At 40.6% G+C, this 19,064-nt stretch overlaps 1 protein-coding gene across 1 annotated transcript in view; it reads right to left on the reverse strand.

Annotated features, from left to right (window-relative positions):
- PPP1R1C (protein phosphatase 1 regulatory inhibitor subunit 1C) overlaps positions 1-19,064 on the reverse strand; it is a 47,984-nt gene that overhangs the window by 8,155 nt on the left and 20,765 nt on the right. Inside the window, 2 exon segments of the mRNA XM_053947881.1 lie at positions 16,640-16,700; positions 18,504-18,541. Of these exon segments, the coding sequence (XP_053803856.1) occupies positions 16,640-16,700; positions 18,504-18,541 (99 nt within the window).

Consider the following 19,064-nt stretch of genomic DNA (forward strand, 5'->3'; position numbering starts at 1 on the left):
GGGAATTCCCAGCAACAGCTGGGAAGAACCAGCTTCTGTTAAATGTATGAACAAGGTTGGACCAAATTCCTGGTGTGGGTTCCTGGATGCTTCGTTAACCTCAATTCGATATGACAAGAATTGTGTACAGCAATCGGTGGATGATTGCTGAGTATGAACAAAGAGCCAGACAATGGCCGATGTTTGTATGCAATCGCAAAATGCATTTTACACATCTTTCCTTGTGCTTCTTCATGCACACCTAGTAGAATGGCCTTCAGTCTGACAAGCTGGCAGCTATTATTTCATCTGCTGGTGCTCATGTTCAATAATCAAACCAGATGACCTGTGGCAGGAGGTTAATCCTGCTTCCAAGCAGAACTGGCAACAAGAGCCCAGCCTGTGTGTCCCAAGGCAGCCACTCTCTTGGGTGGTCTCTAAGCTACTGGCAGTTCAAAGAATATCAAAAAGTTATCTATGACATGACAGCAATAAAACACAACAAAACACACAGTCCCAGGCCTTGGCAATTCCCATGTGTATGAGTGAGGGAACAGAAAAAACATGAGGGAGGGAAGGCAAAGTAATGATAAAGGGAAGTGGAAAATTTTGCTTTATAGATGATGGTAACTGTGAACAGTCTGCTTGATATAGCCTTTGAAAGTTTTCTAAAATTTGGGTTATTCTTTGTTGAGAAAGACTGAAAACTGATGCACTGTGCAATGGTCTCAAGGGACTCTGAGTGGCCCCCATGCATGGGAGTTTCTGTTAAGCAAGATTTCACAGAAGCTTGATAACCTACATGCAAGGGTGGCCCTTAGTCCTGTGGCCAATGAGTTTGAGCATAAACAGGTATTTTCTTTATTACATTTATTATTACATTTATTATTATTTTCTTTATTATCTTGGTCCCACTCTTCCAGAAATAAATGAGATTTTCTCTTGCTATTGTTAAAGAAAGAAGAGCCAACATACGTCACTGATATTAAGTTCCAGTTATAAAGACAAAACACTAACTACTGTTTATTTGCAATGAATTTATGTAAAATACTGTAAATTACTGTTGTATGTGGCTTTAAAGTTTGAGATACGAGATAAACAAGCTGATTCAAAAAGTAGGTGCACTAGATAGTCTCAAACTCCTGTTTAGATTAGCCTAGAAAAAGCAAAGTTAGGCTGTCACTCCATAATTTACCACTGATGTAAATGGTAAATCAACATTCAAACACCAGCAGATATGGGGGACCTCCAACATTTAGAATGAAAAGAATCTGGAGCACCAATGTGGCAGTTTAAACTAGGCTGACATTATAGCAATATATAAATATTAACAAAAACCCCCTCCATGTGTTGTATTATTTTACACCTCAACTCAAATTGAGAGAAAAAAATTCTCATGTGTGTTGTGATTATGAGACCAAGACATTATTCAGCCTTGCAAGTTCATTTACTTTTTTTCCTCTCTCTAATATGCATGACTAAACCAAAACAAATGATCTGAAGCAGTGGCAAATATGACGGGTTTATGTAGGTCACATATCTGATCTGGAGCAGATCAGATCATCAGCATATTCAGCAGGTCACCATGGCCCCATAGAGGTTTGTGAATGATCATTCGGAAACCCAGCAACACAGTATGACTAATTTTCTAAATGTCTGCTGGTTGCTGCTAACTCTTCTCTTAGCTCGAGCCATACAATCCTCAGTTGTCATGGTGAGCCTTGTAAATGACAAATGTTGAGGCTCATTTGAGGCTACTTTCAGTCAAAAGGCTCACTGTTAAACTATCACAATGAAGAGTGTATGAGACCAGCAAAAATCACGTTGCAAATATCTGGCTACTTTCCAGTTTGTTCTCTGAGACATCACTTTCTGCTCTCCATTTTTCCCTCTCAGAATGGCTTGAAGCAGCACTGGTTCCTTAAGAGTCGCTTGGAGGAGCTTCTTGCACAGAAGGGCTTTTGTTGTCCCTCCACAGGCTGGCCAGAACATGCACTGGAGAGAAGGGTCAGCTTTGCCACGGCTAAAGGGACTGCATCTCCCACGTACAGTAGCCTAAAGAGTAAACAGAGAGGTTTTTGTTGCCCCAGGCAACTTCTCCTACTATGGAAACACCTTGTTCTGCTGGTCCTTCCTTCCCTTGCTAGCCCTCACACTGCAGAAGGCAGCCAGTCTTCACATGAAGAGCAGAAGCTCCTGCAGTCAGCCAGCAAGTGGGTGACTTTACCCTTTGGAAAACCAGAAAATATTTCTTAGCTGATTCTGCGGAGGATGGCTCTTGGACAAATACCTCAAAAACTTGATCAGAAAAACATGCAGAGGTGGCTTCCATGGCAGTAATGAATCCAGGCAGTACTGCAAGGCTCTCCTCCTCATGGCTCCTGCGCTGCTCTGACCAGGCAGCTGGGGCCAGCAATCAGGAGAGGATTTAAGCTTTTCAGCTGACACTTTTCCATCCCAATTTTTCATAGCTAAAAGACAGGCTTAGAACTGCTCTTAAGTGTGCTTGAATTCAACCAATGCAGGCAGACCTTCAAAGGTGCTGTGCTTTGACAGGTCCAGGGAAGCTTGTTAGATGGTCAGAATCTCCTCTGAGAAAGCACTTGTCTGGAAGCCAAATCTTGTTGGGCAATGTGTTTATTTGCTGGAATTGCTAAGCCCTGACTTTTAAAATCAGCACCACTTTCAGTCAGGCAGCTGTCTGCCTGAGAGTAGGTCAAAATCATAGGACTGGCAGAATTGTTCCTTTATGTCAAAGGATTACAGTAATTCCACCCAAAAAAAAAGGCCACATTTTCAAACCTGTAATCAGCTGCTCCATAATAATAGAAGTCAAAAGCTCCGCTACTGTCACAAATTGTGTGTTAAAAGTCACTGGCCTTAAAAGTTTGCAAGTAGCATTTTCTAAACACAGCTTCTTTAAATTAAACCATCTTACACTTTCACAGGCAACTTCTGTCATTTTTTGGATTCATGACATGCTTCTCCAGCCTATGTATCCAGTTGGAGCCACTCTGTAGCCTGACTATCTTAAAATAAGCCAGGAGGCTAAAAATGGGAAGTAAGTTTTACAGCTAAAAAATCACATCAGCAAAGACTTGGGAAAGCTGATGCTAAAGACAGCATGAAACACTGCTCAGTATTTCAGCTACAGAAGGCAAGTCTGTTTAGAGGTAGGGACAAGCCAAATTTTAGTTATGTAGAGTGCTATGTCCAAAATAAAACAATTATATCATCCTACCTGCTGTAAATAAACAAGGGAAAAGTTAAGGAGAATTAGATAAATCTTAACTTTTGTAAGAAGTCTTAACTTCTGCATTCTAATATATATGCCATTGTTCCACATCAAATATGCATCAAGTGTAGTCTTAGGTTGAAGGCTGTGCTTTATGCCAGAGGTTCAATTATAAAAATAAGGGTCCTTTCCAGTGAAATCAGTGAGCATTCACAAAAGCAGTCCTCCACTTGTCTCTAGGAACAGATGTTATCTTCACAGCTACTATTCCTTTTACAGAAGATAAAACAAGAGAGTTCTGCTTCCAGTGTGGTAAAATGTTAAAAGGTAACTTCTCTGTGAGGAAGGGAATCAAGTGTCATAGTTTTATTTCCTCTAATCTGTTCTGGCAAAAAGTGGCAACCAAGAACATTTTCCCTTTTATAATATATTTTTTATTTCTTGTGTTCTTAATGAAAAATTTCTGACTGGCTCTCCTGGCCATTTCTCTTACTACAGCACAGTTATGTCTTGTTCCAACTCCTGCGGGTGCTATGCAAACCAGCCTTCAAAGCAAATGCCTAAGCATTTGCAATTAATTCTTGTGGAAAATGCTGTTTTAAAGAACCTGAGCTGAAGGAGTCTGAGCTTTTTGGACCTTATGTGGGCTGACACTTGCACCTAGCTGGTCTGTGAGGTAGTTATGGCTGCGCTGTGACAGAAGAGCAGCATGCCACTTTATTCATGCCATATGTTTTAACTGCAAATTAAATGACATCCATTCAAATGGCAATTTTCGTTAAGGTTTAAAAAATATATTGGCTGGCAGAGCTCTTTTTAAGGTGGGCAGAAATGAAAAAACCTGTTCAAAAACCTGCAGTGAAGGCAGTGTGCGGTGCTGGCCGAGCCTCGCTGCTGGGAAGGGCTGGGATGGCCGGCCCAGAGCAAGGCACGCTGCTGTTCTGGCAGCACAGCCAGCACAAGCAAAGTGAAAAAGGAAGATGCTGCTTATCTGCACATTTCTGAGCAGTAGGAACAAAGCCTAGCATTTTTTCCTGTGATTTACTTACAGTGATTTGCTCCTAAAAAAAAAAAAAAAGTAATGCACTTGTCTGTGATTCCTTGTCCAGCCAGCAGAGAGACTTCCAGGGCTTGATTTTTCACTGGGCAATCTGTAACAAGCCCAGGGTAGATGCCTGACTTGGTTTAAGCAGGATGGATTCATGCCAAAGCACTTTTAAAAGTGATAGAAGCAGACTTCAATAGTTGAATATTTTCAGTTCCTTGAAGCCAGACAATTTTCATTAGGAAAATACCTCTGAAACTTTGTAGTTCCCTTTAGGAAGAAAAAAAAAAAATCCACAAAAAAAAAAAAAAAAAAAAAAAAAAAAAAAAAAATTAGCAATACCAGAACATTTAGTTTTGCCTAGTTTGTTAAACATAAAAAATGTAGACATTTTTTGCCAGAGGAAAATTAATTTGATTTTTATACACATTCAAAACACAATGGAAATTAAGGTTTTTTCATTCAAAAATTAACTGAAAATGCTTTACAAAAAGCATTCTAATTCTAATCTCCCCAACTTCATAAGCCATTTCCAAGAAGTTGTATTTTAGTTTTCTTAAGGCATTCTTATCTGACTTCAGTTTTTAGTGGACTGCATTATCCAGCTGCTCACTTTTTCCTGGACAACTGCACTGTGGCTCTGCATTTTTTGGTTTTGACTGACATGGGGATTTTTCTGAGGTCAAGAAACCTAAACAGTTGAGAAAAAACTTATTGCCACATGCTTAGGGGAGAGAATCCTTGAAGAAGAAGAGGAGGCTGTGATACTGAGAAGCAGAAGCCTGGGTTATGTGATGGAGTGAATGAAGTTCTGTGTGCAATGACTGAACAGCTTTTGCTTCTTCTGTTTCACCCCCAGGTCTGGCAAGACACCCCCAGCATTCTGTTCAGTTTATATTTTGGATCCATATTTTCTGTTTTTTGTTATTCTTTTTGTAGTTATTATTTCTTTCCATGATCTTGGGCAGATATAGAAAAAAAATTAGTTAATGTCAGATGTAAATTTCTTGCTGAATACTCTGTGCAGCCTGAGATTTTTAGGGTTAGGATGAAAATATTTCCAGTGAGTTTTCAAAATGAAGACAGGAGCAAAATCTTTGCTGGCCATCCAAAATTCCAGGGTGGTGTTTCTCTGCTATACTTGCATGTACTGTGTGGCTTTCACTTTTAATTAATCCTGTCTCTTTCTTTTGTCAGAAGTCTGTAAGCTTCTCTGTTAATTTGCTGATTAATTCCCTACTGAGTTATAATTATAATCTTCTTTGTGATCTTTCCTACGATTACAAAGAAAATAGGATTTTGGCATCAGCATAACCTTACATCAATAATATTGTAAATGTTGAAAATAGTTCTTCTTTTAACATATTTTATAAGCAACTTCAAAATTAGAAAAACCTTGTATGATTAAACAAGTGATTAATAGGCCAGTGTTTTGCGTATTATCCCCACTGCAGTTATTTCATGAGTGGCATATAAATAATAGGCCATTACTATTTTCTTCATATTGCCCTAACAAGCCCTAATTTTTGCTTCTGAGACATTTCCCTAGGACACAGTATCACCCATCCAAACTGACCCTAGGGAGCTGTCTCACTTAGAGGAGCAGGGAATGTACTTCCACAAAAGATGTTACCCATTGGACTGAAAGGTGAAACTTGGATTTGGGCAGCTGTGGGATGATGTTCTCACTGTGTTGTCATTTCCATGTTGTGAAAGGTTTAGTCTGTGCCAATCAGCTCTCACCCAGAACGTTCCCAGCTGGGTGCAGGCACCCGTGATCATTTCCACTGGGCCTCTTGGATGACTCTCCTGACCTGGGAGCGTAAAAGGGAGCAGCATTGCTTTGCTGCAAGGAACAATTTTAACAGAGTAAGGGTACAAATCCCTTGAATCAAGGGAGACAAACTGGATTGTAGCAATTTATGGTGTTTTGCACAGTAATACAGGTAGGTTTTCACATCCTTAAAACAAATGCAAGCCAATTTAGTACATAACATTTATGCACAACCAGGGCACTTTGATACAGAAACTCAGCAAAATCAAATTCCTAGCTTAGACAGCAGAAGGTGTCTGGCACAGTGTCTCTGATCTTTTGGGAGAGGAGAAAAGAGAACAGTTAAAGCTTTAGTTTGACATCTCTAGTAATATTTTAAATTTGAAATGTTTTCATTTTAACTTGTTCAGCTTATAGGTAACTGAAACCCCACCAAATTATTATATTTAAGTATTTTTGATTGTTGGAAAATTAAAACCCAATGTTAAGAAATACATTATTCAACATAAAATGCAGTCACCACAAATTATTTGCATTGCAGCATAAAACCAGTCTCACCTTGCAGTTGCCACGAGCAGCACAACATTGGGACAAAATCTTTGGTGGCTCTTTATTGTGTGAGTGACTTGGAGTTGTGATAAACCTACCTCTTCTGGTTTGCCTAAGGCATCAAAATACCCCAGAGCCAGCATCCAGTACAACCAGAAGGCAATTATGCCATAGAAACTCACTACCTGACACTCAAAATTGTCAGAGCCTGAAAACAAGTAAAACTCTCATTTTTTCTGGGAAGCACAGCAAGAAATCACTTTATTCAATTTAATTTGGGAAAATATAGACAAAATACAAAAAGGTAGACTGTCCTTTATAGGTTTAGACACATTCACATCACAGTCACAGATTATTTAAAAATTAGTTTTTACCCTTCTTATTTTAGCTCTTGGTAAGAGTGAGTTGAAATAAAAGTCAGGCTCTAACCACTCATGGGATGTGGGGAATACTGCTGGAATGCAGGTGAAATGTAGTAATAACCTCATAGATTTTAAGTCGAAATTAGTCAAATTTAATATAATTCTACTCCTTGTAACTGTTCTTTCCATTCAACAGTGGAGCTGCACTAGGAGTCACCAGAGGGAGCCTGCATGCCAAAAATCCCACTGTTTTTTTTAAAAATTCTTTACTTTCAGATTGCAAGGGAATTGAAACCTGAATTTACATAATTTCTTCTCATTGCTTAAAAGAAAAGAAAGAAAAAAAAAAAAAAAAAAAAAAAAAAAAAAAAAAAAAAAGAGAGATGCTGCGTCCCTTTGCCCCTGCAGGAGATGTCCAGCCCCTGGGTACTCGGCTGCTGAGAGAGGCAGCCCCTGGCCCTGCTGCCCCTGGCCCTGCTGCCCCTGGCCCTGCTGCTCCTGGCCGTGTCTCTGCTTTCCCAGCTCTCCCTTTCACTGGCCTCTCCCGCCTTGAGGCTCATGGCCTCGCAGTCCCAGCTGAGCTGGAGAGGTGCCTGTGGGTGTCCTGCACCTCTCCAGCTGCTCTCCAGGGACAGGTGCAGCCACGGTGTGCCCTGTGTCCCTGTCACCTGGAAAGATGCCATTGCAGGGAGCAGCCCACAAACCTGCACTGTTCCCAGGGTTTACCAGATGTGTGTGCACATTTACTGCTTGCTGTGTGCCAGCATGCACAGCAATGGTGCACCCTGAGCTGGGAGAACCACAGCAAACACTTCAGGAGAGTGTTTTTCTTCTGAGCAGTCACCAGATCCCACAACTCCTTTAATTGCATTGTTAGAAATAGTTACTCTGTAAATTGCTCAGAGCCTGCTAATCATCTCTCCTGGCTATAAAAGATCCGTGGAATAACACTGGTTGTTCCCAGGTTGTGTGAGAGCTGAAGTATGCTCCCTCCTTCCGTTTCAAGAAAAACTAGCAGCTACATCAGATGAGAGCTTTTAAAAAACATCCTGCTGGCCTGTGCAGCTCACAGGAAAAGGAATCCCTTTTCAGATCCATATGCTAGCTGCAGTATTTCCTGTGTTTTTCTGGTCACAGTCACACACATAATTCATGTGAGTGCTCAGTCCTAGCTTCAGGCCTGAAAGGATGTGGTTGAAAACTTCAGGCTGCTCGTGTTCTTGTCTCCATGCCAAAGCTCTGGAGGATGGTTTTGGGAACTCTGTGTTCTTGCTATACTGGGCAATGTTGCATCTCAAGGGGTGAAGGAAGGGAGAAATTATGGAGGCGAGAAGAACCACATGGCCTTCTGCAGAAAATTTTTGGGTTTTGATAAATTCAAATAGGCATCCACTTCAAAAGGAAAAAAAAAAAATCAAATACTAAAAACCCAGAAGTATCCCCACCACAAGAAATCCAGCACAGATGGTCCCTGAAAATCAGAAGCATGGTTTCTCTATGTTTCTCTTAGCTTAACCACAGAAATAAGGACCATGTTGTTCAGAAACAGAGATATCACAAAGCTAATGTGCTGCTGGGACCTTGACTCAGGTCAGGATGAAACCTGAAGTAAAAGCTAATGGTAAGCTACTGTCCCTGGAAGAGCAGCTTGTGTCCAGGAGCCACTCTCATGGAAATCATTGCCCTGATCCCAGGAGGCTGTCAGAGCAGGTGGTGAGAGCTTGGCTGATGGCTGTGAGCCTGCACCTACTTGTTCATGCTCATAAAGGCCAGCACAGCTGATGGAATTGTAGCTGGGAGGCTGTGGGATGATTTTGCTGTGTCAGGCTAATGCCACTGCTCAGTGCACAGTGGTGCCTTTCATGTTACACAAATTCACTATTAACCTTGAGCTTGCCTGCAGTCATTCTGTCTTTTGAAAGCTTTGCCTTTTGGGGGTGGGGATTTTTATATATGAAATTTGACTACATGGAGAGGAGACATTAATAGACAAAGAGGGACTGTAGAAATATGCAGTTAGGTACAAATGCAGGGAAGGCTTTTCTTTTTAGAGTAAATTAAATGAGACAACAGCCCAGATACTATGGAGACTTTTTAGAAATACACTACTTAGAGAGGTACCTCTGTATGTATATACTGCATCTACCTCCAGAACACCCCAATATAGACTGAGCAAGCTCCCCCACTGCTCCCCAGCCATGACCCCTGGCAATGCTGCAGGAGGAGCGTGCTCAGAGCCAAGGGGAGTGAGGCCCTGGCAGATGCACTTGCCCTCACTATATGCACAATCCTGCCCTGCCTGTCTGGGAGATGTCAAACACTGAACAGAAGCAGCAATGTCTAATCTAGGTCTTCATTCTGCCATCTTGCTTGGGATCAAATTCCAGATTTACAATGCTTTAGATGAAACAGAGGGGCAATTATTATTTATTACAGTAGGGCTGGCTGGAGTCAGTGTCTGCCATGTGGCTTGGTTGTTAACCTCCAGCATAGAACATACAGCAAGGAAATAAAATTTAATGCCCTGTCAAATGGCTGACTTCATAAGAATCTTATGTCTTTTCCTATAAAAATATTATCTTTTCTTCAAAAGCTGCTTCAATTCAAAACACAATGCTGCCAAAGTCTTTGTAATTTCACTATAAATACATCTTGTAAAAAAAGTAACCAGAACAACACATGCTGCCCTTCCCAGGATTTCTACATTTTAAAATAAGTACTATGTCTCCCATATTTTTATTCTATAGTATTTTATGTTGCTAGGTCTTAAAAGGTTGACTTTTTAATGTTGTCTGTTACTGCTTAGAAACAGTAGGATGTTTAAACTGCCCTGCATTTAATACAAGAATGCTTAATAACACTATTTACAAGTCATAAATGCTGTTTCACAGCATTTTTCTAAGATTAGCTTCTATCATAAAAATTAAGTTGTACCTTTAGAAGGAGGTCTGTTTAGCATTCATTGCACAAGATTAGAAGGAACTATCAGATATGTGGATTTCATGCTGAGCCAAATGAGGCCAGCAGAAATACTCCCCCAGACTTTGGTCTGTGTTGGACCTCACGTGGTAATTTAGGGACTGACATTAGTGCTCAACACAGCCCTTTCTTCTTCACTCCAGGTAATAGTGGCAGATGACAAGTTATAACACAAACATACCCGTTTTTCTGTGGAACAGATGTCAAGCTTAGTCTCCACTGGACACCTTGGTCTCTTTATAGGTACTGCAATATTTATTGCAGCCAAGGCCAGAGCCATTTTGAAGTAGGAGCCGCCAGCTGTGTGAAATGAAATGTATTCAAAGCTGCCAACAGTAAGAAATTAAATACAGACTACAGCAGTGTCTGCCAACGTGTTGGGCAGTACCATAACAGTGGCAGCCAACTGAACTTGAGATGGCAGCAATCTGATGTATCCCTGTCTCCAACTCAGTGATTCACTAATTAATTTAGCTTTTCTTTTTTTTCTTAATTGTATCTACTGTCATCATCCTACTGTTCAAGTCTGAGGAAGGAGAGAGGAGGGAGGAAAGAGACCAGGCACTAGAAGGTAACATCTTGGTAAAGATAGCCAGGAAATCCATTCAAGGCCATTCTGCATCAAGTGGCGTGGTTGTATCGAGGTGCACTGACTAAGATGTGGATAAGAATGGTATATAAATGATGAGAACAAGTAGTTTGGGAAACAAAGCTGCACCTCTTGGGACCAAATTAGGGACAAGGGAAAAACACAATGATACAAAACTGCAGCATAAATCTTCTTTTCCCAGTTCTTCAGAAGGTCCAGACAGCTGTGGGCCTTCCACCCAGGAAATGAAATGCATGGATGGCATTTTGTCACATCACAACACATGAACAAACAAAAGCAGTGCACATGAAGAACGACGCAGAGCTTAGCCTTCTGTTACCCAAGAAACAATTTACTGAGACAGATTTTCAACTTAAAAGGAATGTGGTGAATAACTGGTACTACCAGGCTAAAGAAGAGATGTTTCTCCAGGGACATGGCAGCTCTACTAAGGCAAGAGGAAGATTCCTGCCCAGCCTCAAGAATTGCTCCAACCACTGGACATTACCTGTTTTTGTGCAGTAGTCCTAGCCCCCTGCCCAGTAGTTATCACAGCCATTTACCTTACTGGAAAAGGAAGGAGGTCCAAAATACCACTCAGGACTGAGAGGATAATTGAAAACCATCTCCATTTCCTATTTTGGCCACATGGCTGATGTGCAGCACAATCATCTTTGAAAAAGGATCATCATTGGAGAGATTGGAAAAATGTAACAGGCTGAGTCAAAGTGACTCACTCACATAAGAAAAGTTTGACTGATCACCAGCTCAGTTTGTGAATCTTCACAAGCCTGGCCTTGACGTTTAGAAGACTGTGTAAGATGTCTGATGTTACGGCTAACATTAATTTCCTAAAAATTAAATTTAAACCCATGTATGAAGCAGAAGCAAAAAAAAAACACATGGTATTTTTCTTTCTAGAATAGTGGGATGTTTCATTTTCTTACACTGATGTGTTTAGTTAAGACTGTTTGCAGAGTTTGCCATGTAAGAAGACAGCCTGTAAAATGATACAAGTTTTTGTAGTGACTGCTAAAGCCTTAGAAACTTCATTCCTGTGCCACTTGAAGTAAATTTAGCCTGAGATTTTTGTTCCACAATGATTCTCATGGGCTCCAAACTCAGTGCTTACCATGCTAACAATAATCTTTAATGTCTCCAGACTCTACCCTTGTTCGTTGTTAACTTTCAGTCACAAAGTAATGAGATGCATCAGACATCGTCAAGCTGGCCTAAGGGGTTACAAATTTGGATGAGGGCCACATACTGTACTAATTGCTTCTAATAAATTACATATTTCAGGAGGGACATCATGATTTTAATCATTTATTCTGCATGTTGTTTCCTTTGGAGAGAAGAACAAGCAGGCACTAAACAAGCAGAGCATCTGAAATTCATGGCAGAAGCTAGAAAGAGCTCATTTAATATCAACCATCATTGTAAATACTAGAATTATGCATGTATCAAATCCCTGGGTCTGAACACTTTGGGAAAAGCCAGTGAGTTCTGGTTGTTTTAATGACTCAAACCAAAATAATGTCTTTGAATGTTCCTTAGATTTATAACAGCTCTGATTTAATCCCATTTCAAATCTTGTAGCTGGGGCCTAGGTCAGGAAAAAGCCTTTGTTTTTATGCAAAGAAAAATACATTAGGAGGGGAATTTAAAGCATTTATTTCCCAAAAGGCTGAGAGGAGAAACAGTCAAATGTATCTCTTACTTGTGTGGGGAATGACTTTAATTATGATTTGATGGCTCCTCATTGCAAAGGTGGTCCAGTGAACACAGACAGCCACAATAACTTTCTGTAAAGCCTGCTGAAATTAGCAGGATCTTAATCTGATCTAAACAGCCTCTTGCAGAGTGAACTAAGATGAGTGAAGTTTTCCTATTTCCTTGGCCTCCAGCACATCCAGGCTAGTAGACTCACTGCTGATGAAATCCTCAAATCACTTGGGAACGTGCACTTCCTTCACAGGGGGAGACCTTGATGGTGCTTAAATAGCCACTAGTATTAATAGCAATAGCTGGTAGATAATGTGGGGATTTGGGACCTCTAGGGAGCAATGCAGGTTTGGGAACAGCTCAGGCTGTCTTCTGTTAGTCTTTGTAAACCTTGCTTCCTGCCACTGCTGTCTGCATTTCCTTCCAAGGATGAGCTGAGCTACCAAACAAAACATGACTACCTAGGTGAAGGGAAACTTGCCTCAGCACGAAGTATGCCCTGGCATGGAAAGCTGCAGCTGCAACTCTGAGACTCAAATGTGCTCTTTTGATTTTCAAGGGGCAATGAGGCACCAAGGAAGCACCATTACCTGGGGTAAGTGCAATCCACTTCTGCCTTGGCAGTGTAAGATGCCTTCACTTGGTCCCTCTTTATCTGGAGGGCTTATCATCCCATTTTAGACTTCTCTGGCAAGTGTGAGGGTAAAAAATGAGACTCCAGCAAGACTTCCAGGGGCTCCTCTAACCCACCAAGCAGAATAATGAAGATATTTCTGAAGATGCTGTTTGTGTTTGATGGATGGATGGACATTTGTGCTAAAACAGCTGGACACGTACTTTGGAAAAGGATCAAAGGATTCTTCTTGGTTTTGTCATAAAGAACAAGAAGCAGATTAGTAAATAGGAAAAAAAAGGCCTTACACATTGAGAACTGGCTGGAAAAGATTGCCCAAGGCAAAACTGGTGACTATTCAAATTACAAAACATTCCTGTGGTTGTTTTTATGGTATTTTTCATAGGGAGGTTCAAGCTAACCTTCACATATGAAGAAGACCTTAAAGGAGAAAATTTGAAGTTCAGGCATAAAAGCCCATGAATAACAGAAGAAAAAGTGACACAAAGAGGGGAACTGGAGGTGATGCTGGGGGAGAGGAACTGGAGGGGAACTGAGGATGAAATCCTCAGTTAAGATTGCTGCTAAACATACAAAAAAACTGTGACAAGAGGTGAATCACAACAAACAGAAAATATGATGGATTAATTTGGTGCAGTATTCAGATACTGACTTTTGCCAACATTGCATGCTATGTACCAGCATGGAATTAAACACTAGTGTGGCAGGTTATGAAAGAAATATCTATGAAAGCAAAATGGAAAACCTCTTTGACATCCATTAGGTTTGGTAATATAATACTAAGAAGCACACCATGCTCAGCTGTTATCTGGTTGGCCAGCTGAGTCCCTCTCCAGATTACACTTAAATCAATAGCTCTCACATTGATTTTTCCAGCACACTGTATTCCAGTAAAAAGAACAATGCTCTGCGATGAGTCAGCTATTTGCTCTGTCTGTAGGAACTCTGGTGTGTTTTTGTTTAGGAAAATAAAAGCAGGAGCCAAAGTACACACAGTTATGCAGTAATAAGAACCTGCCTGTTGCACCAGGTTTGCTACATTTTGCTGCAGCAGCCACAGCCCAGCCTTGAGGTAGAGGAAGCTTCCGTAATGATGAAGCTGAAATATTTGGGCATGGTCTTAGACAGCGAATGATGTTGAATCTTAGTTTAATAAGTGCAATGGCAGAGGGAAAAAAATATGCCCCCATATATATAAAAGAATAGAATCACAGAATCATAGAATGGTTTGGGTTGGAAGAGACATTAAAGATCATCTCATTCCAGCCTGCGTCCCATGGACAGGGACACTGCCCACTAGAGCAGGTTTCTCAGAGGCCCATCCAACCTGGCCTTGGACACTTCCAGGGATGGAAGTCACAGCTTCTCTGGGCAATGTGAACCCCTTATCTGGGCTATTTAACTAAGAGGCTGATCTCCATATATTTACCAAGATAGGTAAAACCTCAGCAGTACTGCTTTTTTTGCATATATTTTCATGTATTCGGATATCTCATGTAACACGTACTATAGTTCTGGTGTGGTAACCAGTCATCACCATTGTCTGATGTTGCTCTGCTCTTTTCAACAATGCCAACAATTTCCCATTTTAGATGGGTTCCTATAACCACAATGTGCACATTAATTTCCTCTTGTTTCTCTCCTGCCTTGCCATCAATACAGAAACCAGCAACCTTTCTCTCACACAGTTTTGTAATTATTTCAAGAAACTTACAAAAAACTTTTACAAAACTATTTTCAGCTACTTGGAGATTTGGAGTCAGGTTGAAGTACAACTCTGCCCATGGTTTCTCTAGATCCCTTTCTGCTGCAGGCAAAGAGCAAAGCTCCTGCCATGGCCCCTTGTCTTTCCCACAGCCCTCTGCACACAGCTGCTGTCTCAGCTTCCAGGCCCAGTTCCACTGCCTGCAAGCTTGGCTTATTTCTGGGAACTTTGAGTTAACAGCAGCTACAAACTACTAAAATGCCACAGAAGTTAACAAATGAAAATATTTGTTCCTCTTCTCCACTCCATTTATTATCTCTAGCTTTAAATGTAAGGTACCAGATTATAGTCTATCCCAGCTTCCATTATTAACAGCCTCAGAGGGTATGGAGCAGACAAGGAGATGTAAAAAATGTTATTTTTTTACTTTACTGTGTGTCAAATACCATATTATGAATATACTGGGGGAAAAGCAGTGCGCAGGAAATATGTATGTATATATGCTCAAAGTTGAGGAGGACTGTGCAACTGTGAAGCCTGTTATTCTGAAAATACTGTTGAATAGTGTTATCTTCAACTGCTTTAAAACTAGAATAATTTTAATCATTACAAAAACTCTGTATTTCTCAGTAGAAAAAGCTTTGTGTATTGCATAGCACTGTGTATTTCACATTGCTATATATTTGCCTCACAATGTCTCAGTCCAAACAAAGAAAAATCATGTTTTCATACCAGTGAAAAGGAAGAATAATGAATTTTCCACCAGGTCATTTTTAAATTAAAAAGATCATATTTATGACAGTAACAGTATGGTAAATCTGGAGCAATCCAGCCTGTTTACAGGAAGGGTTATCAACTTCCAAGTGCCTACTTGTGTATTTGGGACTATGGTGTAATTTAGGATGCTAAGGCATGCAGTTCTAGAGAGGAGCTATGAGGACCTGTTTTACACTGCATTTACACAGTATTTAGCTTAGGCATGTACAGCAAAATCATACAGCACTGAGATCAATAGGTATTGTTATCCATGCAAAGCATTTTCCTACCAGAAAAAATATTGAAATTGGATGTCATAAGACTATTTCTAATATCCAGCACACAAACTTCAGCCTATTTTGGCAAACAGAGTCTTGTGTGGCAGCTGAGTGATATTTTATTTGAGGACAAGTACTAGAGAACTGCAGCTACAGAATGAGATACATACAGCTGGCTGATATGGTAGATTACCTCATGACAGCAGCAGTATTTCACACAACTAATCAGATATCCCACCTTTTCTGCCAGGTAATAAACTGTGTTAAGCAGACAAATGGAAATTTACTTATTCATTATCTATCAAGAGACACCTGGCAGGATGGCCTTTAGACTGCAGTCTGAAAATAATCCTGCTCTGACAAGTGTCAGTCAGAAGTGCTGGTGAATCACCACAGATCTTGCTTCACTGCAATCACCATCAAGTCAAATTCTGTTCAGAACTACATAAGAAGCAAGGCCTAAATGCAGCTGTTCTGATCCCAGGTGATATTCCTGCTGCTTTTGTGCATATTCCTAAAAAGCATGTTATCCCTCAAAACTTTTATCAAGACTTCTCATTTTTCCTTATCTCCCCAAGAAGGTCTTCACACACTGTATTGTCACATACCCAGACCACAGTTTAGGTTATTCTCCTTCTCACAGCTGCCTGGAAATGAGAGGCAGAATATGGGGGAGTGATTTCAAATAAGAAACAGAGAACTTTATGGGGCCAGCACCAATAGAATTTACATATTCAAGAAGCTCTGTTCATAGTTTGGCATTGAATTATCTGTTATAGCAAATTAATCAAAGCAGAAAAACTTTTTTTTTTTTTCCCTCAAATAAATACATTTGCCACTGCAGCAAGATTCTGTGCTGAGGATGGAGAGATGGTCAGCATCAGGCAGGTGGGCAATGCCAGGCAGTGAGAGCAGAGTGTGAAGGCAGTGATGGCTGGGCATGACCCTGTGGCACTGCTCTGGTCCCGCTGTCCCCCCACCACAGGAGCCACCGAGCCACGCCAGGGGCCGGGCAGGAGCTCACAGTACCTTTGAGGGCAGGTGGGGTGAAGACGCTCTGCTTCCTCTGCTTGGGAGAGGCACTCTGCGACTGCGGGGGACAAAACAGAGAGGGGCAGTGAGACACGGGCACAGAGAGAGCTTTCTGCTCATGGCAGCTCCGTGTGTGCACCCATCTGAGTGCCCAGCAGAGAGCTTCTGAGAAAAACATATTGTGTACAGCTGATGCCAGCTCCTGGGCTGTCATGTATACAGGATAGCTAAGACAAAAATATGTGTTTAATGGACAACCTTTATGACTCCCAGGAAAACAGACCCAATACTACTGAAAATTACCCTTCACTCTATACAGATATTGTTAAACATAAAATTAGGAGAGCCTGTGCTTTTAACAGCCTGTGTAATTGATTCTCACAAGGCAAATAAATGTCTATGCATATTAAAATAGTTGCAAGGTTTACATTAGCCAACATTCCGATTACAATGATTATATGCATGTGTAAGTTAGTACTGAAATATTAATATATACATTTTAATACAAATAAGAGGAAAATCCCTCCCTTTTCAATGTGTCCTGTTAAACCTAAGACAATAATTTCAGCAGCCAATCACTCAGCCTTTAACTGAGCCTCATTTGAGTGTTGTATTTAGTTAAAATTTTTGTGGCCCCAAAGTCCATCTATGCACAAAACACAAATTATTCCAAAATAATGGTAGTAAAATTAAATGTAGAATAATAATAGCATTATTATATTATACCAATACACATAGAGTAATAATAGTATTACTACTTTATATCAATGCTTAGTTAGCAAAACCTAACTGGAGTGTATATTCAGTGCTAAAGCAGAGCAGATTTTGCAAAATGAAAGCAGCTAAATTGGTGTCAATACTATACCAACATGAATACATAAAAGGATAAGAAATCCTCATACAGTACACCCTTAGCTGGCTTTGGAAGACATAAACACCACAACACACTCCTAACCAAAAGGTTAAGGAAAAACTCTGTGTAACCAAGCCTTTTCCCCCCTCCTCATTTTATCAATTTCTAGTTGTAGTAATGATGTTGCCTTTACCCAAACATTTGCTAAAAATGCCTAATATATAGACTATGAATTTTAATCAGATCTATTTCTTTATGGAACATTTGAGACATGTTTCAGACAAGTAGGGCTGATCCTATTAGCTTATCACAATAGATAAAATGATAGCATTTATAAATAAAATATTGTCTTCTTTGGAAAGAGAAAGCTATTTATAAACACTATGGGATAGTTCGGTGAACCTCACACCAGTAAATCTTTATATGTTTGTATTGGAGTTCAAATTTGAACCAATCAATACCTCCTGCTGCTATTTAAGGTGCTGCCTGCTGCTCTGAGCAGTGGGTGAAGGAGAAAGAGATCAGGGAATTGGAGGAATCATGCAAGGGGAAGATAGAAAATGAGATCAGAGGAGCCAGCTTTCAACTCTTGTGCAGACCACATGGCTGCACTGCCTGCCGTAGGCTTGACACGTGATGGAGAGAGTGGAGAGGTGTTTGAATGTGCTTGTGCCCAGCGGTGACCTGCAGACCCACAGCAACAACAGCTTGGCTGGGGTGAACTGGCAGGGTCACCTTGGCTTTGCTGTGCTCTGACAGGGCATGGCAGCAAGGCAGAGGGGAAGCTTGCCTCTCCCAGCTCCCTGCTACAGGGGGAAGGGAGAGCTGGCAGAACACACAACACAGCTTTACACAGCCCTGCTTTGAAAATGATGGTTCTTAAAAGGCTGTGTTACTGACAATGTAAATAGAAGTATCCACCAGGATGAATTAGTGAGTTTCCAAGAGTTTTTAACAGTAGAACTATTTTAACATTAAATATGTTTAAAAAAAAATAAAATCACTTACCTCTGCCTGTGAGATATTTGTTCTCTTCTCATCTTTTTCTAGAGAAAGACATATGAAAAGAGAAAAGTTAATACTGAAGTGTTTCTCGGTGCTAGCACTTGTAACTCTGCCATGAACCTACAGCACTGCTGTAAATAAGAAATTAACCTCCTAATTTACAGCTTTTCTTTCTCAGTTGTGTGTCTCAGAAAGCCAGAGGCCCTGATTAGCATTTAGACATAAGCACTGCATCTGAAGCACTTGACTCCCATTTTTGTCTGTGAATAACAGTGAGGATGGAGTTCCTTCAGCAGCAGGTCCTTTGTGCTGGCTGGCAGCAGGGCTCTGCCACTGGGGCTCTCAGGGTACAGGGCTGCTTTGCCCAGGGACTGAGCTTTCTTCTATGGTCAGAAAAGGCCTGGTTGTCAAATGGTGTGAAGCAAACTCACAAAGTGTTCTAGTGCACTCAAATAATAACAAGAACCTCACTTCAGTTAAGTTATTAATATACCAATATTGGTACTGAAAAGTGCCTCACAGTAATATGTAAAATTTACAAAACAACACCTAACAAAGAGCAAT

Source organism: Vidua chalybeata, chromosome 7 (genome assembly GCF_026979565.1).
Source record: "Vidua chalybeata isolate OUT-0048 chromosome 7, bVidCha1 merged haplotype, whole genome shotgun sequence".
Taxonomy (NCBI): domain Eukaryota; kingdom Metazoa; phylum Chordata; class Aves; order Passeriformes; family Viduidae; genus Vidua; species Vidua chalybeata.